Here is a 26,072-nt window from a genome sequence, read left to right as displayed (position 1 = left end):
CATCATGACGTCTTTAAATATAATTGAATATCAGTTTTTTCATGCTTCATCCTAAAAAGGGTGAAAATCCTGAAACAACTACACAGTGTACATTATCTCCTGAACAGAGATAAAAATCACGAAGCGAAAAAGTACTGCTTTTTTTCATTAATTGCTTTCATATTGGTGTAATCTTTGTTACTACTTTGTCAGACGTTACGACTAAAAAACTTGATTCGTGTGTAGTTTTTATATTTCAGTATTTGTTTTGGTTTTATGAAAATGTCTCGTACAAGTTTATGTTTTAATGTTAAATACAATACTCAATCGTTTTTTCAAACTTTTTTTCTAAGGAAACTTATGTTTTTTTCTATTAACATTGTGTGTTCTGCAAAAAAAATGATTGACAAATAATGTTAAGTCGCTGATAACTTAATAGTAATTAGCTCTTCATCGTCTTAATAAGCTTTGGTTTGTCCAATATTTTGTCCTCGAGCATCATTGAAGAGACATTGATTGTCGAAATATGCATCTGGTTCTGAACAAAAATGGTACCGTTTATGTTATTATAGCTTTCCTGAAGCCTCCAATTTTAGATAGAGTACTCTTAATTACGTCCCATATCCATAAATAAAGTCATGTTTTAAAAGTTCTATGTCTTACAGGTTTGCAAAAAATTGGATAGTTGGGGTGATAAACTCATCATAGATACCAGGGCTAAATTTTGTCTATACGCCAGACGCGTCTACAAAAGACTCATCAGTAGAGCTCGAATCAAAAAAAGGTTTAAACGGCCAAATAAAGTACGAAGTTGAAGAGCATTGAGGACAAAAATTCCTAAAAGTTTCCGCTGGAGTATATTCCTAACATATTATTACAAATAGATTGAGTGTCACTACATGCAGGATATGAAGGCTAAATAACTTTAACAATGATGATTAATAATGAAGAATCTTACACGTCAAATTCCGTCAAAGCATAAATTCTTATAAACATTCAAAAACTTTAATGCTATAAATGAATGACATTTTGACGTATAGTTTACACACTTATATTCTAATTAACAAATTAATGAAATGGATAAGGTTGGTAAAGAGATGACGCAAAACATATCACGTTCAAGTTCAAACATTCCAATTAATTAATCACAATATTCATGTTATTATTTTATCAATCTCAATATTGGAGCACTACAAGATATCTGAAAAGCCTATGCATTGTTCCTTGTCAAGTTAGCGAAAGGTGAAGTGTAAAAATAAGTCAATACTTGTCTTAGTCATGTTTATGAATGTTACTTACTGCCATACACTAAAATACCATAGACTTATAATAACAATAAGTAGTTGTATTATTGGTGCCAATGTGAAAATTAGCTTTCTTTATGACGGTGTTGTGAATTATTATATTTTTACGGCCAAATCCTGTACCATAATAACATAAGGTAAGCCTTAAATTCAGAGGTTAAAATAAATGTTTAACAACAATAAAAAAATATTAAAAAAACAACAGCATTTTTCAAAATTAACAAAATTACCGAAGAGCAAATATGACTAGTAGATTATTTTACCTTTTTTTTTATCAACTCAAACAATACTTTTCTAATTTATATTACCCTTGCCATTGAGTGGTTGTATCTTACGCAAATTCAATTTGATAAAACGCGAAAAATGAAGACACCTAACGGTTAATCGGCTTTTGGGTTTGGGAGAGTCACTTTTCTTACCGCATAAACTTTATAAAAAATTACAGTGGAACATCAAGTGATTATGAAAACATCAAGTTGCTACCAAATTCAAAATTAATCAACCCCACTCCTTTTTTCCAATAAAAAACCCAAAATATAATGAAATATAAGTACTGAAGAAAAAAAATGTCACCATGCATTGAATTAAACATCTCAATGTTTTCTATTAATACATCATTTTGGTCAGAAAGTCCCGAAATTGAAATGAAGCTTACACATAATTATTTTAGAACGTGCTTAAATCAAATAACACAAGTTCATAAATATTTGTGGACGTCCTGATACCACTGCGTGTGGATCGAAGGAATCAATGTACAACATCACTTAAAATATGAAAAGTTTTGGGCTAACAAGAAAAATAGGTGAATGTGTGTTATGTGTAAAAAATAGTATAACAAAAATACAGAACCGGAAATTCCAAAAGGGAGTCCACAAAAACTGATAAAATTAAACGCTATCGATTATCAGAAAAAGTTTTTAAAAAACACAAAAAAAACCAGCTGCCATATCACGGACTTCGTTCAGGCATTTTTCGCATATAAATTGTGAAAAAAACTTGTTTTATAGCTAGCTAAACATCTAAGCTCTTCTCACTACAATATATACTGTAGATTCATTTATTCCCGTGGGCACCAACTTTTTAGATAGACGACAAAATGCATTTTTGTGGATGTTCGATTTCGTGGTTTTGCTAAAGTCTGCATACAATACTTACGACAAGTTCTGCTTCGATTGAACCTTTTAATTCGTAATTGACGGACACCCAACAAAACAAAATCAACTTAAAATGGTATCTAATAAATAATATTGAACCCACAGAAGTTCTTTCACTAGAATTTTGTTAGTTTGTTTTTTATTTATATTATTTTAATTTACGTGAGATAATTTTAGTAAGTGAAACAAGAAGTTACTTGAACCTATTTTATGACTAAATAATTGCATGATTGATATCTTTAAGTAACATACGTAACATACAGACTGTTCTTTTAGCTCACGTTTTGTTTATAATACGCAGCTGTTTTTTGTTGAAATAATATTACCCATTTTCACAGTATGCTGCGCAATTAAACAGGTGCACAAAACAAAAAAGCATCAAAAGTATTTACTAATTGCATCAATTTTAAGCTTTGAAACGGTCTGTAAGATTGAAATTTTAACATTCGTTAATGATTTAATGATCATTACTTTTGCTGAGACCATCTGTAAACGTTCTTTAAAAAAAAATTAATGGACTTTATTAATGTAACTTGATTAGTAAACAAAGAAAGGGTTCTCAAAATATAATCAATTTTTTATACTCAAAACAAATTTGACATTCTATCAGTAAATTACTATTGTCATTATGATTAAAGAATATGGTCTTGAAGAAAACTAGCATTTTTATCTTATAGCACAACATCATCCAAATTCTATGAATAGTCAAAGTTATATTCAAGTCTGCATTAAACTTTAATATAGTCAAATGGTGAGGTCCATTATCACATGGCAAAGTAAATAGTTATCAAAGGTACCAGGATTATAATTTAGTACGCCAGACGCGCGTTTCATCTACAACAGACTCATCAGTGACGCTCATATCAAAATATTTATAAAGCCAAACAAGTACAAAGTGGAAGAGCATTGAGGATCCAAAATTCCAAAAAGTTGTGCCAAATACGGCTAAGGTAATCTATGCCTGGGATAAGAAAATCCTTAGTTTTAAAGCTGAAACACACCAAACGAACGAAAAACCATATTCCTGACTAGATAAAGCATTCCCTTATGTATGAAATTGTGGATAAAACATGAAGTAGGGTTTGTGTGTTGTTGCTTTGGTTTGTTTTTTGTTTTTTGTTGGGTTTTTTTTTTGGTGGGGGGGTTTAACTTTTTAACCATTTGGTCGTCACTGATGATTTTACGTAAACAAGACTAGCGTATGTCATACACAGTTATAAGTATGACATCTTTGTTGATTTTTTTTTAAATCTCTTTTGCATTGGCGAATAAATGTTTCATTTTCTTCATTGATATTCTATTTGTTTGACATGGTTGCGATATTGTATTGCGACATATATTGATGCTATCATAGCGGTTTCAATATAAGTTGTTTTATATCTTTCATTAAATACTCAAGCTTAAAAATATTCTACATAAAATGTAAGTAGGAAAATTCCTTATTTTAAACTTCATTTATGTTCTCAACTTCGCATGTTATTCTAACATATCAATTTATAAAACTTTTATGGTATTATTTTTCAGCAACTAAAAGATGTTGTAGACAACTTTTAAAAATTTGGTCTTGAAATTTACATATTCACCATCGTTGATTCATTTTTCTATTATCGGCGCTTCTATTCTGATTCTGAAAATATTGTTTAAAATCTCAAATATTTAAACTTGCTTTTAATACTCTTAGAATGAACAGATATTTGTTCAGAAGAATAGTTCCCTTCAAGATTTCCATTCAAATTTTGACATGTTCATTTACCCCTGACTGGAAGTTTGAACTCATACACTGAAGTTTACTTCCTATGATCCAACTAAAATCAAATTTGCCCATGGGGCTGAGATCATGAATTCTATATAATATAAAAAAAAAAGAAGATGTGGTATGATTGCCAATGAGAAAACTATCCACAAAAGACCAAAATGACACAAACATTAACAACTATAGGTCACCGATCGGCCTTCAACAATGTACAAAGCCCATACCGCATAGTCAGCTATAAAAGGCCCCGATAAGACAATGTAAAACAATTCAAACGAGAAAACTAACAACCTTATTTATGTAAAAATAAAGAATGAAAAACAAATATGTAACACATAAACCAACGACAACCACTGAATTACAGGCTCCTGACTTGGGACAGGCACATACATAAATAATGTGGCGGGGTTAAACATGTTAGTGGGATCCAAACCCTCCCCCTAACCTGGGACAGTGGTATAACAGTACAACATAAGAACGAACTATAAAAATCGGTTGAAAAGGCTAAACTCATCAGATGGACAAAAAATACAAGTTGACGTGGCCGGGTACTTATATACGTTAAAAAAATACAAAATTGAATAAAAGATTTTTACGTTGAGATGTAAGCTTTGTCTTATCGGGGCATTTTATAGCTTACTTTATGCGGTATGGGCTTTGCTCATTGTTCAAGGCCGTACGGTGACCCATACTTGTTAATGTTTGTGTCATTTTGATCTTTTGTAGATAGTTGTCTCATTGGCAATCATACCACATCTTCTTTTTTATATTTAAATTTTTAACTTTATCATATAAACTACAAATTTCAAAAAAAAAACGTCTTTTTGAATAAAAGGCCATTCAAAAGTTGAAACCTTGTTTTTTTTTTTTTAAGTTGTATTAAATCTTTGTTATATCAATATCTCTCATTTGTTGGTTGATATAGTATCAGCAAAAATGAAGATGGTGATTTTGCGGATTGTATTTATTATTCATGATGGTTTAAGGTCACCATCAAAAATTGGTCGACTGAAACAATATGTCAATTTACTCGTAATTTAACTCATTGTCACTTTTCCCGAGTGCGACATTGTCATCTAGTGTGAATTGCCGTGTGATGCAGACGCTTACTCTGTAGACGACCCCGGTCTCGCTCTTTTTTAAGTTCATATGAGTTGGGTTTTTTTTGTTGGTTACCTTGATGTATCTTCTAAGTCAATTCTGTACCAAGTCAGGAATATAAAAGTTGTTATCCATTCATTTGATGTGTTAGGACTTTTGATTTTTGCCTTTTGATTTTGGACTTTCCTTTTTGAATTTTCCTCGAAGATCAGTATTTTTGTGGGTTTTTTTTAATGGGATTTGAACATCAGTAAATTTCTGTTGCCTCAATTCATATATAGAACAGATCATATTTTGGTTTATATAAGAAGTTTTGAAATCCGATCAAAATACTTTTTTGGCATTACAAATGAACAAATATACAATCTTTCAATGATTTGTATCACTCTTATAGCTATATCAGATGATTTATACTATTGAAAAAAAATAAGAAACTATATCTGGATAAACTGAGACACAAAACACTACGTACTCAATCCATTTAATAAGAACAAAGTCGTTATCGCGCTCCATTTAGATTTTTACATCAGTAAACTAACATAATCTCTTATTCAAAGCATGATGATTTGCTGTTCGCGTTGCTCAGTCTTTAGTTTTCTATGATGTGTCTTTTGAACTGTTATCTTTTATTCTTTTGTTTTTTTTTTTATCAAAGTCATTGACAGTTTTGTTTCGATTTATGAGTTTTAAAATCCCTTTGGTCTGTCTTTTCCTTTACTACATTTGTTAAAATAGTAATATTCATGTTGCAAATGATGGTATGATGCTACCAATTTTTGTGAAGTTTGAAAGATTGTTTGAAAATACATTAATTATATTGATGTCTCACTAACGTATATCCCACATATCTTTCACTGCATATTGTTAAATAAATTCTGGACAAAAATGGTCCTACCGTCTAGAGTAAATCTATAGCACTTTCTTGTGATTCACATATATCAGCTCATTGACAAAAAGCGTTTAACCTAGTTTTTCCCTTTTACAAAATTCGTATTTTATAATTAAATATCTAGTCATTTACTTCAAATGACCACATATTACAGTTGATGATCAGAATATAATCACATAATGGTCGTTACTGCTCAAACCTAGAAGATAAAACTCTTATCACTCTAATCAAGTTGTATGCGTTGATAAATCTCAGACTTTCTCATTAACAAAGTCTTAAGGATCAGGTCAAATTAATACGCTAAATTGAGTAATTGATTTACTCCGAATCCTACAAAGCGATAAATCCTTCCGTTGATATATAATTAGTTCCTTTTGATTTTGGCTCTTGGGAATTCAGTTATTAATTGTAATGAATGCGTTTGATGTCGACTGTTTCTCATTCCCAGAACTTTATTGACAATATTTTCTCGTGTATCTGAATTAAGTTACATTTCAGCTGTTATGTATCCCACAAATTAGGGATATACAGATTAATTAAATTGGTGTTTAGCATCAGTTAATTTTAACAAATTGTAATGAACAGATAAATAATCACAGCTAATCAATCACGCAATATTTCTTGAGTGAATCGTTGACACACACAAGAAAGTAACTGACAAAATGTCAAGTAGTCAAACGTCTTGATACATACTTCCTGGCCTTTCTGTCAGCATATATACAGCAATATTTCGGATATTTATTCTTACTTATTATTCATTCTTAACATTCAAAATATGTACTTACATGGTTGTTTCTTATCTGTAAATATACTGTCTATATGTCGTGGTTGTCTTTGACACGTAGTGTTTGTCGTTGTTTATTAAAAAAATATAAAAATAAAACAACGAAAAAAAACGAAACCAGTTAATGTCATTAAAAACTTCCATTTGTTTTAATGAATCCGAACGTTATTCGTTGATATGTTGATGTTCTCCTTTCATACATACATTTCCAGCTATACGGCAAATCCAGCCAAGATGTCATAATGGGTAGCTGGATGATCGTTGAATATAGATAGGACGATTATTTTGTTATGGTAAGATCTAAGTCTCTGTAAACATATATTTCGTGAATTATAAACCCATCGTATCGGTCAACCAACTCGCTATGGTGACAGTAAAACTTGTGAAGTGTCAATTTGAATCATTTTTCCTCGTCACTCTTCCAGAGCAGTGTTTAATGTCCGGATGACACTCTTTGGTTCTTCTCTGCATGTGGAATACATGCACGTAATGTCAGGTTGACACATATAAATATCTTTACGTATAAGGGTCTGTTCCCACTTATCATAACTTTTATATATAGCTTTGATGGATATAAAAAAAGACGATCATGCTGAAACGAAAAATAACACTCGACATTGGAGTATATATATGTAACAGTAGTATAACGATATTCAGTCAGTATGTCGGAAATTTATTCAAAATATTTAATCAAAAGTAAAATAACAGTTATTCCGAACTCCGAGCAAAATTCAGAACGGAAAGTCCGTAATCAAATACTAGTAACTAAAGCATGAACCCAGACACACCAAACGAACGGATAACCACTGTCATATTCTTTACTTGGTACAAGTATTTTCTATTTAGAAGTTGGTTGATTAAACCTATAAGTGGAGTATCACCTGACCTTTGTACTTGTTTGGCTTTACAACTATTTTGTAATGAGCGTCACTGATGAGTATTATGTAGACGAAACGCGCGTCTGGCGTAATAAATTATAATCCTGGTACTTTTGATAACTACTTTCACAGTAAAATGAAGTAAGAATTGAAATTTTAAAAAAAAAAGGAACACGACAAAACTGGTAATTCGGCCTGTTCATATTAATGGACATGTTTGATAAGTGACAGTTAAAAGTCAATAATCAATTGATAAATTATCTGAAAAACTAAACTGAGTGACCAATTTAAATATAAGTTTATATTAGTTATATTAGTTATAAAAATCATATGAAAAACATAACTTATTCCGTATTTGCAACTAAAATGACAGAGGATTAAGAATTTAATTTACTTCCTCATTGATAATTAAGTATTGATTGATATATCAGTACGTTTTAAACCAATTTACACAACAGGCACTTGTACGTTTGATGGGTGTTTTACAAATACCTAAGATTGATCATCCTGTTGAATTAAGTTTTTTACTACCCCGAAAATCGATTGTATATTGAATTGTTGTAAATGTTTACCTTTTCTCTTACACTAAAAAAAGACATTTGTCAAGAGTTTAGCAGTGGTAAGGGTCATGTGTCCTTTTATAGTTTGCAACAATTGCCATGAAGCTGCATTGGTAGTTTGTAGGTATGAAATATAAATTCTGATAAGTCCCGGAAAAACCGCATCTATAGTAAAAAGAAATATGTTATTTGAATATTTTGATCGATATTAACTATTTTGATAAAAAAAAAAATGCTTGTACATGTGAAATCTGCTTTCATTTCTGGAGAACCTGATATCCAGAGTTTGATGATTTATCATTGCCTGTGGCTTTAGTTTTGTTTGCAAATTGTTCATAAACGCCATATCAAAGAAGTACAAAAAAAAGAATATACAATAGGTAATTTATATTGTTGAGTACGATACGTATCTTCACAATGAATGTCAACGATGACAATCCACAGAAGCTATATTTTCTAAAATGTAAGAACATCTGACAATTAAAAAGCCACGAAGTATAACATTAAAGACAATTTATGGGCATTATGTTTTCTGGTGATAGGTCTGTGCGTTCATTTGTCTGTACCGCTTCAGGTTACAGAATTTGGTCGAGGTAGTTTTTGATAAAGTGATAGTCTAATTAACTTGAAACTTAGTATATAAAAAAGAAGAAGTGGTATGATTGCCAATGAGACAACTGTACACAAGAGACCAAAATGACACAGATATTAACGACTATCGGTCACCGTACAGCTTTGGACAATGAGCAAAGCCCATACCGCATAGTCAGCTATAAAAGGCCCCGTTATGACAATGTAAAACAATTCAAACGAGAAAACTTACTGCCTTATTTATATAAAAAAATGAACGAAAAACTAATATGTAACACACAAACAAACGACAACCACTGAATTACAGGCTCCTTATGATATGATCTTTCTAATTTTTATGTCAAATTAGAGTTCTGACCCCCAATTTCACGGTCCACTGAACACAGAAAATGAAAGTGCGATTAGGGCATCCGTGTATTATGGACACATTCTTGTTTATACTTTTGTTTGTATCTTGGTCTTTTTCCCGTCTTTTGTCATGGCATTTTCACTTTACCTTCGATCTATGAATTTAAATGTCCTTTTGAATCTCTTTCATACAATTGTGGACTAAATAATTTTGTAACTCTCTCTCATTGAATAATCTATATCAGTTCAATGGCAATTCCATACCTTTAAGAACATTAAGTCTCCCTCAACATTTCTGTGCCATAACCTTTGCTGATTCTCCATTGTTCAAACAACAAAAATATTTATTACTGCTAAAACACAAATCTGACTGCATCATTATACTTTGTGGCATTAATATTAATGTTTTTCGTTAAATTAAAAGACACAATAAAAAGCCTGTTCAGTCACACGACCGATAGGATACCCAATTCTTGACCAAGGAAAATCTCACGGCTCATAATTTTAAACAGCGTCAAACTGGCTTGGTAGAACTGAAAGCTAACTAAGGTACATACAGCTGTTGATGAAAGTCTTCCAGTAAGAAAAGCAGAACAAAATCTAAAACAATGTACCAAACAAGTTTTGTGAAGTGAATTATCAATATTAGTCAGTCAGTATTAGTGAGACAAGTGCCATCTACAATCGTCAGACCATTTGATTCAAGATCTTTTTTCACAGAATTAGTTAATACATCATGCCTGTGGTCTTAATTGTTGAATTAACGAACTATCAAGAGTCCGCCTTCTAAAAGCTCCCGTAGAATGTGGGATGATAAGGACCATCTTATTTCAATTTACCCAGATTAATTATATTTGCTGATATCGACTGTAAAGTTTAGAAAGTTTTTAAGAAGTCAGTAATATGTGCAACCATGTATAAGTAAACTTTGTGTTGATGCAAGTGTGATAATAAAAGTAACCAACTTATGAGTATATTGTGGCAAACCGTTCAAGTAAGTAATTATATACATCATAAGATTCTTAAAACAAAATTCGTACAAGGGTTACAATACGACATAAAATGTACTGGTTTAATTATACAGAAAAGATTCGAGGTTTAAACTAAAAGTTTATATCAGAATGGGAGTTTCAGATTTCAAAAAATAATTTACCTGATTTTTTCTAGTTAGTTGCCAACCTATTGGTTTAAAGACTCTAGGTTTCCATAGTGTGCTACACTTTTACTTCATAATTTTTAGGCAGCAAAAGAGACGGTTTTAGTGCACATAAAACTGGATTTACCTAATCGCGTCAAATGTCTGTATCACGTTATCCTATTTGAACCTCGGTTTTGGGGAATGTGTTTTGTTATGTTTTGCGTTATTTTCACTAGTAATGAATAAAAAAAATATGTACTAGTTGTAATTGACTTTGAACTTCATTTGCGTAATTAATAGTACTCTGAAATCGATTGTTTTTATGTCTTTTATCTTAATAATACTTATTTCTATTTCTTGTGTGTGTGTGCGTTGTACTGATTTACGATTCAAGCCATTTTCATTAGTTTTCTCTTCAGTTGTGTTTTTACAGCAATGTCTGAGGATTGACCGTTCTCAAACACATTATAACCTATCGTATTTTATATGTGCTTTTCCTTAAGGTTCATATGGATCCTGTGGCTAAAATGGCCGTATTTTCACCTCAAAATTTACTCTGAGTACAGACAATTCTGCGCATCTGTAATTTTTTTAAAGGTATAGCATGCCCTAGATAAATAAATTTCAAATATGTTTTATGCTTAAGAAAAATAAAAACTTACCAGGATTTTGCCGTGCACTTGTTTTTCATTCCTCCAGAAGGTGACAAAATAAACTAAGTTGGGAAAGAGGTTTGAGAACTTCCCCACAGGGAATAATTGAAGTGAGCGATATTAAATGAAATGAACAATAGATGGACAATAGATACCTGACAATAATTGGTGATTTAAACTGTGTACCTGAGTGGACCATATCAAGGGAAATGCAACTGTTTGATAAATTCATCATCTTCTGCAGGGACGAAAAAAGTGCACGATAAATTTCAGTTAAGTAATAAATTGTCTAAATCATACAATGCATTTGAATTAAATTTATCTAGGGCATGCTATGCCTTAAAACGTTTCCAGATGCATAGGTTTGTCTGTACTCAGAGTAAATTTTGAGATAAAAAAAAAAACCAACCGTTTTAGCCAAAGGGTCCACATGAACCTTAATAGATATCCAACAAGAAAGCGGTGTGTCAATGTAAGATCACCCCGATTGCCGTAGGCCAGATGGTGATCTAACACTGACACACCAAGTCTGAGTAGGATAACTTTCTTACATCCCAGCTGTTTTAAATTAGACGAAAAAACCTTTACAATTCATACATTCTAGTTTAGAACGCCACACAACCATTACAATATACTTTAGATATTACTATATGATCTACACTATTTATGACCCCCTACACACGATGAGTAGATAGCAAACAATGTCAACTCGCTTCACTTGCCAACCGACCCACACTATATCGCCACTTTATTATAAAAAAAAACGCCCCAATCTTGTTTTTCGACTCGCCCCACTTTTGATAAAGTGTAAAATTAAATTAAGCAATCAGTTTGAATACTCACTTATTAACGAAAAAGGGTTAAACCCCACTAAATAAAGGTCTGACAACTCGCCCCACTTATAAAAAGAGCTTGCTTCCTCTAAGTATGTCAAATTACTATTAGTTCGTATCCAGTCGTCCTTGTGTAGTGGTATCAGTCGTGGTTATATATGATAAAGGTCTTGAGTTCCAATCCCAGCATATTCACTGGATTTTTTCTACATGAATTTTGATAGATAGTGTTTTCCGTATAATTCATTAAAAGTTTTATAGTGGATTTGACATTCCCGCCAAAATGATACAGAACAAAGGAAAGCATGCATAGCAAAGACACTCTAACTGGGGTGATCTGGTAGGGGTGATCCGGCTCAGATCACCCCTGTTAAAACAAAGGAGCTGGGATGTAACTAGCAATATACCGGTAAATCAGTGTTTGTCGTTTTTTGCTGTATGTCATATTTGCTTTTCGTTTATAGTTTTGTCATAAATCAGGCTGTTGGTAATTTTTCGCTTTTAATGATGTTACATTTTTACAGGTTGTACCTTTCATAGCTGATTATGCTGTATAGATATTATTCCAACGTACGTGCAAGGCTGTTGACCTATAGCAGTTTAAATTTTCATCCTTTGTTCTTTGGTGGACATTTGCCTCATTTGAAAGCACACCCCAACTTCTTAATTCTATACACTTAAAAGAGGACCACTAAAACAAGACAAGAAAAGACCTTATCACTATAAAAATAGAAGGAAAAAAAGCATCATTAAAATCACAAGTACAAATAATATATTTTAATTAAGCATAATTACAATTATTGAAATCAATGTTATAGAACTTTTAAAGATTCTGATATGATACATATAATTCTACACTCTATAATCAGCAGCTGTACTTCACAGCAGATCTCATACCTAAACTTATGATTTCTCGTGAATCTGGATATTGTTTTTTCCGTCTCAATGGTTTCATATATTTTCATGTTTGGGCCTATTATAAAACTGACTGCTAGTATATGGTATGGGTTTGCGTTGAAGTTTAAACTTATTCAAATGTGTCTACTTTTTGTATTGCAAATGTCTGGTTATGTCAGTTGTTTCCTGTAATTAGTTAATACTTCAGTTTTATCATGTACATCTTTTGTATAGTCATTTTATGAAATTTACTGTTTGCAAAAATATAAATTATTCTAAATAATAGGGATGTTCTTGTCACTTACAGAAAACCCTGCCCGTTTTTGGCACAACTTTTTTGATCTTTTGGTCCTCGATGCTGTTCAACTTTGTACTTGTTTCGGCATTCAAACTTTTGTATCTGGGCGGCAAAAGTATGTCTTGTGTGGACAAAATGCACTTCTGGCGTATTAAATTTTTGAACTTGTAGCCTTTTGTTGGTGTGTTTCTTTGTCAATTGTGTTCTCCACTTTATTTATATTGTAGTCCTATGGTGTTGTGTTGTCATTTTGATGTTATATTTCACATGGCCATAAAAGAGGGAGGTTTGGCATGTCACAAAACCAGGTCCAACCCACCATTTTTTCCTTTAAAAATGTCCTGTACCAAGTCAGGAATATGGTCATTGTTATATTATAGTTCGTTTCTGTGTGTGTTACATTTTGCGTCGTTTGCGTCGTTTGTTTTCTCTTTTTTTTTATGTGTAAATTCATATTGCGATAAGACGTGTCACGGTACTTGTGTATCCCAAATTCATGTTTTTGGTTTTGATGTTATATTTGTTATTCTCGTTGGATTTTGTCTGATGCTTGGTTCGTTTCTGTGTGTGTTACATTTTAGTTACATTTTAGTGTTGTGTCGTTGTTCTCCTCTTATATTTAATCCGATTTTGTTTTTTGTCCATGGATAAATGAGTTTTGAACAGCGGTATGCTAGTGTTGCCTTTATTTGCTCATTGTTGAAGGCCGTATGAGGAGCTATATTTACTTAAATAAGAATCATATTAAAATCTTTTGGTAATTTATCTCATTTCATTTCATTTATTTTCGTTTTTTGTTAACAGTTTGTAACAATGGTATACTAGTAGTGTAAAATTATCTGTACAATATGCCACATTTAATTGATTTCATAAGGATCTTGACGAGTGTCTTTAGCATGTTATCGCTTTATTTTCAAATTCCAATATTTTAACATCTGACAATTGTTTGATCTTACTTTTACCCTCATAAAAAAAAATACAAATATTATAATTTCACTAAAGAGACTTCTGTTCAATTTATTTTAGCTGTAGTAATGTAACATTACCACTAAGCGATGGTGTAATTTAAATTTATCATTTTCTTGGTAAAATCGAAATATGTGTTTGAACAAAACTGTTTCATGAGACTCGTTCTTAACAATCGTTTATTGTATCGTACCGTTAAAGATAAAAAAAAATGTTGGAAGATCGAAGGAGATATATTTATTGTTGATAATTGACTGAATGTTCTGACAATCTAAATAATGATGTAATTGACGCGTTACTACACCGCCATTAATCATCTTCCTCGAGCGTACTATGAAGTTTAGAGATTAACGCTATGAGCATCAGCGATTATGGCTTCCTTTGTCTAGAAACTGCTGGAATTGGGAATTTTCCTTCAGATACCTGCTGATATGCTATTGGTATTTGTTTTCAAAGCCATATCTCCTTAACAACTTGTAATAACACCATTCATTTAACAAACAAAAGTGTCTAGTTGTCAAGAAATTCAATAGACTTTACAAAATAAAAAAAGGCTGTGTTTCTTATACATTCAGATGACAAATGTTTGCTCTATAGATTTGTTTGTAATGTAATCAACGGATAAAAACGGACTATAATATTACATGAAGAGTAAATAAACTTAAAATATATAAACAATATTTTGTTATATTGGTTTTGGAGTACTGATACTGCATATTGAACTGAATTTTTGAAAGATTGTAGATCTTTAAAATTTATCAAGTGTTAAGATCTAGTGTAATTTTGTGTAAGATATTTTTCATCGATAGTCTTTTGTATTAAATTTTAGTGCGTGCACTTTCATGCACCTGTTTAAAATGATAAGGAGATGGTTGAAATCTCAAAACAAAATGTGAACTCGGATCATGTTATCGTGTCTGTCCTGTTTGGAGCCTGATAAACTGTTTCCTTGTAATGTAGTAAATTTTTTTTCATTGTTTCTATAATTTGAATAATTATGGCACATCGTTTTATAAATTTTGTCAAATTTTTATTTACATTTTGAAATATTGTACAGACAATTTCTAATGTTCAGGACTATTGAGTTAGCCCTTAACATCTTTTTGGTTATTGGTGTCGTGTTGTGAATATCTAACAGACGTATCCCGAATATAACAAAACAGTGTTTATTCAATATTATCGCTATTTTGTGCATTTTTCCTTTGATCTTTTTTTGTGATAATTTTCATATCATGCTTCTCGCCTGAGATGGAAAAATTATCGCTAGAAACTAAGGAGGCCACGTGGCGTTACTAACGAACTTGACATTGAAATTGACAACGTCGTCATAGGTAAAATAGCGATAAACAGATTATCATTGGTCATCTCAACTCGATTGCTTTTCTCACTTTCGCTGTACCAGCTCAAGCGAGAAAATCAATCTCGTTGAGATAATCAACGATAATCTATAAATAATAACAATATACATGGAATAACACAATGTCTTGTTTTCCTGTACTACTGTGGAATCAGTAGTATTCGTAAGATACCAATGTTCGTGGATTTCATGGGTACAGGTGAACCCAAAAATATTCAACGAATTCGAAACTTTCTAAAGGCTTATGCAAACTTTAGCAAAAACACGAAATTTAAATTCATTGAAAATGTTTATTTTCCTCAATCTAAAAAATATATATACCCGCGAAATTTAATAGGGTTCGTGTTGTTTATTCTTTAGTTTTCTATGATGTGTCATGTGTACTATTGTTTTTCTGTTTGTCTTTTTCATTTTTAGTCATGACGTTGTCAGTTTGTTTTAGATTTATGAGTTTGACTGTCCCTTTGGTATCTTTCGTCCCTCTTTTAATGAACCACAACATAAATGAAGTTGTGGTATGACATCTACTGAGAAGTACAGCGTTGGTGTATTGGCAGATGTTTGTTCTTTGCTGTGTTTTACGTACTATTGTTCGTCTGTTTTTCTCTTCGTCTCTTTCCATGCTTAGCTATGGCGGTGTCAGTTTGTTTTTTTATTATGAGTTTGAATGTCCCTCTGGTATATTCGCCCTTCTTTTGACTTCTTTCTTCTTGCTTTCGGTAACTACGATCATGCTTTGATACAACAACTGTATTCATCCTCCTGTTTTACAGAACTAAGGTTATCAAATAACCTTCAGCAATGAACAAAAGTTATACAATGGCTTGACTCAACGATCGACACCAAGCTTAAAAAAACAACTAATATAAACATAAACACAGAACTTCTTCTTCATAAGAATCTTTGACAGGGATTCGTATAGTTACAATTGTCCATTTGGATGATATATTGCTACATAGAAATGGAAAGTTCACATTTAAAATGTTCTCTTTTGTTATAAAGTGTAATTCTCCACCGAACTTCTTTTAAATTCAAAGTTGTAAGTCAATTTTGACGTAAGAGTTATGTGCATACAGTTAAGCCATCTTTATAAAGTAAAACAGTAGTTATATATCAACTCCTCAACATTCTTAACTTGACTGTCCCTAGTTATGAGACTGTAATTAAGTTGTTGTAGTTTGTTGTTGTATATCATATTTGTTTTTGGTTTATTTTTTTGTGCATTAATCAAGTCGCTATTTTTTTCCGTTTAAATTGTTTAACAATTTTCATTTGGGGGTCTTTTATAACTTGCTATACGACATGGGTGTTGAAGCCGCGCCACATGTCAATTAGTCTCTGATGAAGAGTTGTCTTTATGTTAAGAATCATACCACATCTACCTATTTTTATAATTAGTACGTTAATCAAAATGGCTAAATTGCATGTTCACCACAAGAGCCTGAGGTCGTGGGTTAGATATCAATTTAAAAAACTGAATTTACAGCTTATCCACTAACTAACCACACATTATCTAGGACTAACATCAAACAGCGATTGACTCGGCGTCACAAAAATATGTCCGGGTCTTCCTACAAATCGACGTCGGTAAAATTCAGCTCACTGTGTCGGTATAGTACATAGAAGAGTTCATATTCGTATCATATTTACATGTTCTCTTCCTAAATATTCCTTCCACTAGATTTGAATAAGTCATGCATCATCATAGTCACCCTGTTGGTTGTTAATTGCAATGTCTCAAAACAACGATCTCGTACGGAATGTGGTAAAAAATAAAAGCAGGAACTTATCAATTTTTTATGCTGATTATCTGCTTTGTTTAATCTTTAATTTTCAATTATCAATGTGTTGATATATTTTTTTTGTTTTACATGTGTTGATACCTATACAATTGCTATAGCTCTCGGAGTCAATAAACCAATCATTTCTTCTCCATTGCTAGTAAATATAGATCCGTTATCACCCTTGTTATATTGTATCATGCATTGAAGTAGAAACTTATCGCTCAAGGCAGACGACATTTTCCAACTGTGATTGGAAGTGAAACGCTAAAGAACGCGATCTCTTGTCAATTAGAGCTGTTTGTCTTTAGCGTAAACTTCCGATTTTCAGTTTCTGATGTGAAAGACAAATAAATCACCATTTATTATTTTTTGTGGAAAAATAATTGATAAACAAATTACTTTATTAAATATTCGTTATCGGCTGTTTGTCAGAAAACTGTGTCAAAAACGAAATCTATTTCACAAATTAGCATTTGGATAGCTACGAAGAGAAATGGTAAAGCTATTAGATAGCAAAAATAACTTCCTTGATCTGAAATGTAACAAACATTTCATGGTGGGCACTAATAATTCGCATCATAAATTGGGTAAATTATGAGCTTGATGATAGAAGTAAGACAAGAAAACAACAGTGCGAGAAAATAGTGAGAAGTGCATTGTGTGTAACATTTTACAAAGAAGTGCAATTACAAATATAAATATTGTTATCATAGAAATGCAAACAGGTTTGTACAGAATTTGACAAACATTTTGAATATGTCAGTTGCGCATAAGGAACTTAAAGAATGTTTGCATTAAGTATGGATTGTTATAAAGGCAAATTTAAATTTTGATTTCATCATTTGTCGGCTTAAAATGATTTTTTTCTCTGGACCCTTTTATACTTTTCTATCACACATGGATTGAAAGATGACAAAAAAGAGAAGTCAATTTTCATCAAACCCAATTGCTTACATAGTATATCTAAAAGGTAGAAACGTAAATAAAGTGTGTACTATTCGTAATTTTTTTTATTTCTTTATCATTTTTTCTATTTATTTTACAGAAACACCTTCTGGTGGAGTAATGTCATGAAGGGGAATTTTATATCGTCTGTAGTTACACCGATACTATGGACGATACTATCAACTGTTTCAACAACTCTGGGTACCAGTCCAATAATTCAAACCAACAAGGGATATGTTCGAGGCAAACGGCTCACTGTACACCACGGCAAACACGTAGATGCTTTTTATGGAATTCCCTATGCAAAACCACCAGTTGGTGAGCTTCGTTTTCGTCACCCATTACCAGCAGACGAATGGCCTGACGTGTTCGACGCTACTCATCTCCCTAAATCATGCATTTATTTAAACGATTCTATGTTTAAGAATTTTAAAGGAGCTCAGATGTGGGATCCAAATACTCCAGTCGACGAAGATTGTTTATATCTAAATGTATGGGTACCTCGGTCAAATCCTCCATTTCAAAATAAAGCTGTAATGATATGGATTTATGGTGGTTCTTTCAGTTACGGATCATCAGCCTTAGATGTATATAATGCAAAATATTTAGCTGCCGAAAACGACATTATTGTTGTATCTATGCAATATCGTCTAGGTTCTCTGGGATTTTTATCGTTTGGCGATTCAGAAGCTCCTGGGAATGCGGGATTATTTGATCAGTTAGCAGCTATTGAATGGGTCCAAACAAATATACATAACTTTGGAGGTAATAGTCATAATGTTACATTATTTGGAGAAAGTGTCGGTTCTGCGTCAGTAGGAATACATATGCTTTCACCTCTAAGCAGAGGCAAGTTTCAGAGAGCAATTTTACAAAGTGGAGCACCGCAAGCAACTTGGGCTACCGTTACTAAAAAGGAAGCTTTTCGCCGATCAACAGAACTAGCAAAAGCTTTTAATTGTTCCCAAAAAGATGTGAAGATGACGCTGAAATGTTTGCGAGAAAAAAATGGTTCACAGTTTCCAGCAAAAGATTTTACTCATACAATAGCTCATGGCATTAATCAGTTCCCATTCGTAGCTGTTATAGATGGTGTTTTAATTCCTGAATCACCAAAAATGGCATTTATAAATCGTCATTTCAAGAAAACACCAATACTTATTGGGACAAACATAAATGAAGGGAATTATTTCCTTGTGTATGATAAACCAGAGTATTTCCCCCTTAACTTTTCAGATAGTTTAAATTTAAGCAGATCTCAGTTTCTCGACTGTGTTCGTCACTTTTTCCAACACTATCCACAATATCCAAAAACGCTTAATTCTTTTGGAGTTGAGGCAATAAAATTTCAATATACACCGTGGAAAAATCCTAATGACCAAAAGTTAAATGCATTATCAGTAGATCAAGCATTTGGCGATATGAATTTTGTGTGCCCAACTATAGATTTTGCTGACCGATATGCGTTAGCAGGTGTTCCAGTCTATCAATACCGTTTTGAACATAGATCAACAGCACATTTTTGGCCAAACTGGATGGGAGTTTTACATGGGGATGAAATTAACTTTGTTTTTGGAGAACCGTTGAATCCATCAAAAAATTACAGTCACATTGAGAAGAAGTTTAGCAAAAAGTTAATGAAATATTGGACAAATTTTGCCAAAACTGGGTAGGTATAGAATATTATATAATAAGCATAGAGTTACATAATGATGTATCTCTAAGTTGTAATTCACACAAACTGAAAGCTTATGAGAAAAATTCAGTAAATATTATTTTGATCGTGCATCACAATAAGTAAAACACAAAAAAAACTGTACTCCGAGGAATACTCAAAACAGAAAGTCTCCAATCAAATGGCAAAATCAAAAGATCAAACACATCAAACGAATGGATAAAAACTCCGAATTTAAAAACGACCTTTACCTTTCACCTTGATCCTAATTTGTTTTGGATCAAATGAATAACAAGTCATTGTTCCAAGTTTAAAAGTAGGTGTTGCCAGTAATTAAAAAGACAGTGCCAATAACTTCACTCACCGGTCAATATTAGGGACGACATCAAAAGTTCAATGTAGGATAAAAAACTTAATTCACATAGTTTTTTCGCTGACCCCCCTACCCCCCTTCTTAACTTAATTTGGGAAAAATTGATTTACCTATATGGATATATGTAAAATCGATTTTAGATTAACAAAACTTGCAGCAATGTTGACCTAAAATTGATAGCAATGCCTTTAAAACAGTATCGATTTTTTGTATATATATTTCAAATGAATCGAAATGTTATTCCGTGCTACATATTGCTGTTGAAGACAATATTGACAATTTTACTTTTTGGGGGGTACAACTGAAATCAAATAACATCATTTAACAAATGAATTGATAAGAATCGGAATTTATTTATATAATCTTTCTAGTACAAATTATAAGGCATAATTGAATGACAGGGATGTTTACTTGGCGAACTATAATACCAAAAGAAACCTATAGAAATAGCCAAACTTGTCAAAGGATTGATTTTTATACAGTTTGTATTGATTTATCAAGTTTTACTCTATTGAACTCATAGAAAGCACATTCCGACAGATTATGAAATATTCAATAATCCATATGTATATATATTGTTCGAAGTTTAAATTGAACAAAACAAATATAATATTCTTTTCTCTTTCATTTCTGTTATTTCACGATATAATTTAGTTGAAACGCACTTAATTAAGCATTCTACTCAATCTCACCAGAAGTTGTCTAGATATTACTAGACACACAGAAACGAAAAGCCTACCATTTCCAAGTCCGGATGAGATAAGCTTTTACTTATAATAAAAACATCAGCGGGTTTTTGTTTTCTTAGTTGCAATTTACCTGTTTTTCCATGTATTGTTTGTATACAGCTAACTTTATTCACATCTCAAGATGTTTAATGTTTTTGAGCACTTTTTAACTTCTTTGGACTTAATTATTGGCCGAATCTTGATTGCACGATTTGATATGTGTTGAATCGTGGCACTTGTGAACCAGAAATTTTGTACCTTTCTGGAGCATCTTGGTTCACCTGGTTTTAGGTGGCGTTCTTGTGTACACTATTGTCCTGTGTGGTGTGTCTTTTAATTGTAATTAGTATTTTTTTCCAGCGTTTATTTTTTAGCCATAATACAATTTACTTTTTTTGTTTTTATTATATCCAGGTTTTTTTTAGTTGAATCTGGCCTTCAATTGATCAAATTGATTTTTATATAAAAATATAAGTTGAACCAATTTACTTAATTTCGTTTCGATACTTCTTCGAACATTTTGTTCCTTCAAAAAATCGAAAAAAGGACCTATAAAGTTTCTAAAATATCTAAGGAATGCATTATTTCAATATGTAAAAATCCTCTGTATGTCGATTTTTCCTTGTTTAAAAAGAAAGCACTGACAAATAGAGCCTGTACATGTATGTGCAAGACGAAATGGTTTTAGATAAAACATATTTAATATATAAAATAAAATATCTTTATTTGTCATATAAGTAACATTATACTTGTGACATAAACAAAAGTAACAACAATGAAATAACTGAGTGGAACACACACATATTTATATATATACAAGTAAAACTAACTAAGATTCCTCTGTCCTCAGCTTTTAAACGTAAAACATTATTAATTTGACATTAGAGGAGAAAGTGATTTTCATCTTCTAAGGTTTTACAAGTTGGACATGTTCTATTGTTTCTAGGTTGTTTTTTTTTAGATATCTGCCCTTTTTAATGAGCAAATTATGGTCACTAATTCTAATTTTTGTAAATAAACGTCTAGTTTCAAAATTTTGATATTTTAGATAAAATTCTTGGTCTTGTTTAACTTTAATATTTTTGTAAAGAAAAAGTTTGCTATTTTCGTTCAAACTGTTTATTTTATTTTCCAGTAGTTCTGAATAACATTTGCTTGCAATATTCTTAATCCAAGTCTTTAGTTTGTTAAAGTGTTCCATATTTTGACAAGACATTACTTTTTGTATATCAATATTCATTTCTTGTGTTGAATCTTTGATAAAAGTGGACCAAGTATAAATTCCTTGTGAATCAAAGTGTTTACTTAATGTATAACTTTCTTTTAGTAATAGGTTTATGTTTTCAGTATTTAATCTAGCCCAATAAAGAATTGCTTGTGTTTTTATATATTTCTCTATTGGTTGTCTAACAAGTTCAGCTTTAAGGTTTATGTACCCTTCTGTAACCATTTTTGTACGAATTTTTCAAACTTCAATTGTATCAAAACTACAGATATAATGAATAATAGAGATAGACCATTTTGTACATATTCTAAGGGGAAACTTGATGCAAAGCATTATTTTTTACTGTTCCATTGCATTTAATAGAAAAAGAGGACTTTGTGGCAAATAAATCAAGATTTTTATAGAAAATTCACAGCCTTTATCCTTCTACTCTCATATTTGGAAATTTGATAAATGATAGATATAGTATAATCGCTATTTTGTACATTTTTCCTTTGATCTTTTTTTGTGATAATTTTCATATCATGCTTCTCGCTGGAGATGGAAAAATTATCGCTAGAAACTTAGGAGGCCACGTGGCGTTGCTAACGAAATTGACATGAAATTGACAACGTCGTCATAGGTAAAATAGCGATAAACAGATTATCATTGATCATCTCAACTCGATTGCTTTTCTCACTTTCGCTGTACCAGCTCAAGCGAGAAAATCAATCTCGTTGAGATGATCAACGATAATCTATAATTATTGCATGCAGTGCTAGCATTGATTTCCTTAAAACAAGTTTATAAATGTAGTTATTGGTTAAAACAAATATAAATATGGTCAAAATCAAGTACACCTTTTAGGGTGCGCTCGACTTTAGTGACTCAGCACGAGGCGTTTTGGAATTTACAGGTTGCTTAGAACTTTTTGTAAAAAATAAATACTAGCACATCATAGAAAAGCAAGTGAGTAATTTATGTTTCAAATTTTAAAACAAAAATCTCTGTATTAAAGGCTGTGTATTTTCTACAAAAATCTTGATTTATTTGCCACAAAGTCCTCTTTTTCTATCAAATCCAATGAAACAGTAAAATATAATGCTTTGCATCAAGTTTCCCCTTGGAATATGTACTAAATGGCCTATCTCTATTATTCATTCATCATCTGTAGTTTTTATACAATTGAGATTTGAAAAATTCGTACAAAAATGGCTACAGAAGGGTACATAAACCTTAACACCTGATACACGATATAAGTATATTTCAAAGGTTAAAGTCATAACAAACGAGTGACCGGTGAAAAATAATGTTCTTCCAATTCTTGAACCAATGCATACAAACATCATAAACTTAGTCTTCTGTGCTCGAATTTATCATTTTTTGTGTGTAAATTTCGTATAATCGTCAATTTTTTTTTCAATCGGTCAGTGTAGTTGTGAAAATATGGCAGGTAATTAAAGTTCGTGTTTTGAAGCCGAAGTTTAACGATTGTCACCTGTTTGTCAACAATTGACGAAAAATAAACAAAAAAGCATGGAAATTGAGCACGTTTTTAACATGTAAATTCAGATAATAGTTTATTTTAAGGACATCCATGCGTATTGTGGTCACCGTTTTTTTACGAGATGGGTCACACTGAGGTCACCTTGCATACGGAAAATATGTCGGGGGAATTGCTTGCTGGAAGGAAGCAATTCAAATAAAGTAAACTTCTTCTTAATATGAATAAATTAAAGAATTTTCTTAAGAAAAAAATATATGTACATAAGTTTTATAATGAAAACTATTTATTGAGTTATAAAAAACATATGCATTAATTTTTTTTATTTGAGGTTTCTTATGACTTTAATTTCAAGATGAGCAGATTTTAATATAGTTAAATCATGACATATGTATATTGCAATTATCATTCAATATCTACATGATAATAATTGTTAAACGTCGACAAAGGTGATTAAATTTTTCTCAAAGATTCTCAATGTTTAAGTTCCCATCCCGATGAAAACAGAGAAGATATCATGTGCTCTATGATGTGTGTTGTGTACTATTGTTTGTGTTTTGATATATATTAAAATGCATTCAACAGTTAAGAGGGTCAAGGTGAAGGAATACTATTTCGTCCAATCGAATTGCGTAAGATTAAAAAGGAATGGCTGGTTTATATCAACATAGGTGATAGGGGGGTTTGAGTAAGGTGTAAGGAAAGATTTAAATAAAATTGAGAATGGAAATGGGATAGGTGTCAAAGAGACAACAACCCGATCATAGAGAAGACAACAACAGAGGGTCACCAACAGGTCTTCAATGCAGCGAGAAATTCCCGAACCCTGAGGCGTCTTTCAGCTGGCCCCTCAACAAATATATATACTAGTTCAGTGATAATGGACGCCATACTAAACTCCAAATTTTACACAAGAAACTAAAATTAAAAATAATACAAGACTAACAAACGCCAGAGGCTTTCTGACTTGGGACAGGCGCGAAATTGCGGCGGGGTTAAACATGTTGATGAGATATCAACCCTCCCACTATACCTCTAGCCAATGCAGAAAAGTAAACGCATAACAATACGCACGTCAAAATGCAGTTCAAAAGAAGTCCGAATCTGATGTCAGAAGATGTAACCAAAGAAAACAAACAAAATGAAAATAATACATAAATAACATCAGAATTTTAGCAGTTAACTGACATGCCAGCTCCAGACTTTAATTAAACTGATTGAAAGATTATGTCTTCATCATATGAATATCAAGCACAATCCTTCCCATGAGGGGTTAAGTATAATACCATCATAACATATACGCGAAGAACATAACCCGTGTCATGCCAACAACTGGTTTTTGAATAAATGTGTTTAGTTTCGATGCAAAGACCCTATAAGTGAATCAGTATTAACGCCAAAATATGCAATCTTTAATGACCTGACAACAGTATCGTAACTATATCCCTTCTTGACAAGTCTATTTAAAGGTTGTGTTAGCTTCTGATGTGAATACTGACATTTTTGTGCTTTATAAAGAATATTTCCATAATATATTGGATGTGAAATACCTGAACGTATAAAAAGTCTGCATGTTGAGCTATATTTACGAATGATATCCTTATACCGATGATAAAATTTAGTAAATGTTTTGACTAGTTTGTGATATCGAAAACCCTGGTATAATAATTTTTTCAGTAATACATAAATTTCTCTCGTTAAATTCTAAAACATTGTTACATACACGAGCGATTCGTACAAGTTGAGATATATAAACACCGTAAGATGGTGACAAGGGAACGTAACCATTTAAAAATGGATAATTAACGATAGGAAATGAGAAATCATCTCTTTTATCATAAATTTTAGTATTAAGCTTTCCGTTAATGATATAGATCGAGGAAAGGGCAGTGGTCATTGTTAGTATTAGGTTTATTTAGAGTAAGTTCAACAGGGTAAAATTCTTTTGTATATATACTAAAATCGTCATTATTGAGAGACAAAATATCATCAAAATATCTAAAAGTATTATTAAATTTGTGTATCAGATGCTGTTTCGATGGGTCTTTGCTGATTCATGTAATAAATTGTAACTCATAGCAATACAAAAACAGGTCCTCAATTAGTGGTGCAAAGTTAGTTCCAATTGGGATTCCGATAACCTGACGATATACGGAATCTCTAAAGCGAACACAAATGTTATCTAGTAAAATTTCAAGGGCAGATATAGTACCAAAGCATATCCAATTGACATAGTTTTTTTGTTTATTGCTACTAAAAAATGACCTAAAAGACTTTGAACATATATATTCACATTTTGACTTTTTAAATGCCCATTTAATTAGGTTTGTGAATTTTTTCTTAATGTGAATGTGAGGCAATTTGGTATATAGGGTA

The 26,072-nt window shown here is 31.8% G+C and overlaps 2 protein-coding genes across 3 annotated transcripts in view; one reads left to right on the top strand and one right to left on the bottom strand.

Moving 5' to 3' along the window:
* Positions 1 to 26,072, bottom strand: part of LOC134707855 (uncharacterized) — a 321,374-nt gene that overhangs the window by 218,568 nt on the left and 76,734 nt on the right. The window lies entirely within an intron of this gene.
* LOC134707852 (acetylcholinesterase-like) overlaps positions 1 to 26,072 on the top strand; it is a 40,243-nt gene that overhangs the window by 7,523 nt on the left and 6,648 nt on the right. Inside the window, exons 1-2 of one of the 2 annotated variants that reach the window (XM_063567951.1) lie at positions 1,307 to 1,420; positions 18,313 to 19,881. In XM_063567951.1, coding sequence (XP_063424021.1) covers positions 18,338 to 19,881 — 1,544 coding nt within the window. In that variant the 5' untranslated portion in view covers positions 1,307 to 1,420; positions 18,313 to 18,337. Of the gene's footprint in view, positions 1 to 1,306; positions 1,421 to 18,312; positions 19,882 to 26,072 lie in introns of those variants that run through there. The other variant, XM_063567950.1, reaches the window with a different exon arrangement.

The sequence above is a fragment of the Mytilus trossulus genome, chromosome 2 (genome assembly GCF_036588685.1).
Source record: "Mytilus trossulus isolate FHL-02 chromosome 2, PNRI_Mtr1.1.1.hap1, whole genome shotgun sequence".
Classification (NCBI taxonomy): domain Eukaryota; kingdom Metazoa; phylum Mollusca; class Bivalvia; order Mytilida; family Mytilidae; genus Mytilus; species Mytilus trossulus.
Note: the sequence above shows the minus strand (reverse complement) of the source record. Positions and strands in the feature narration are given on the sequence as shown.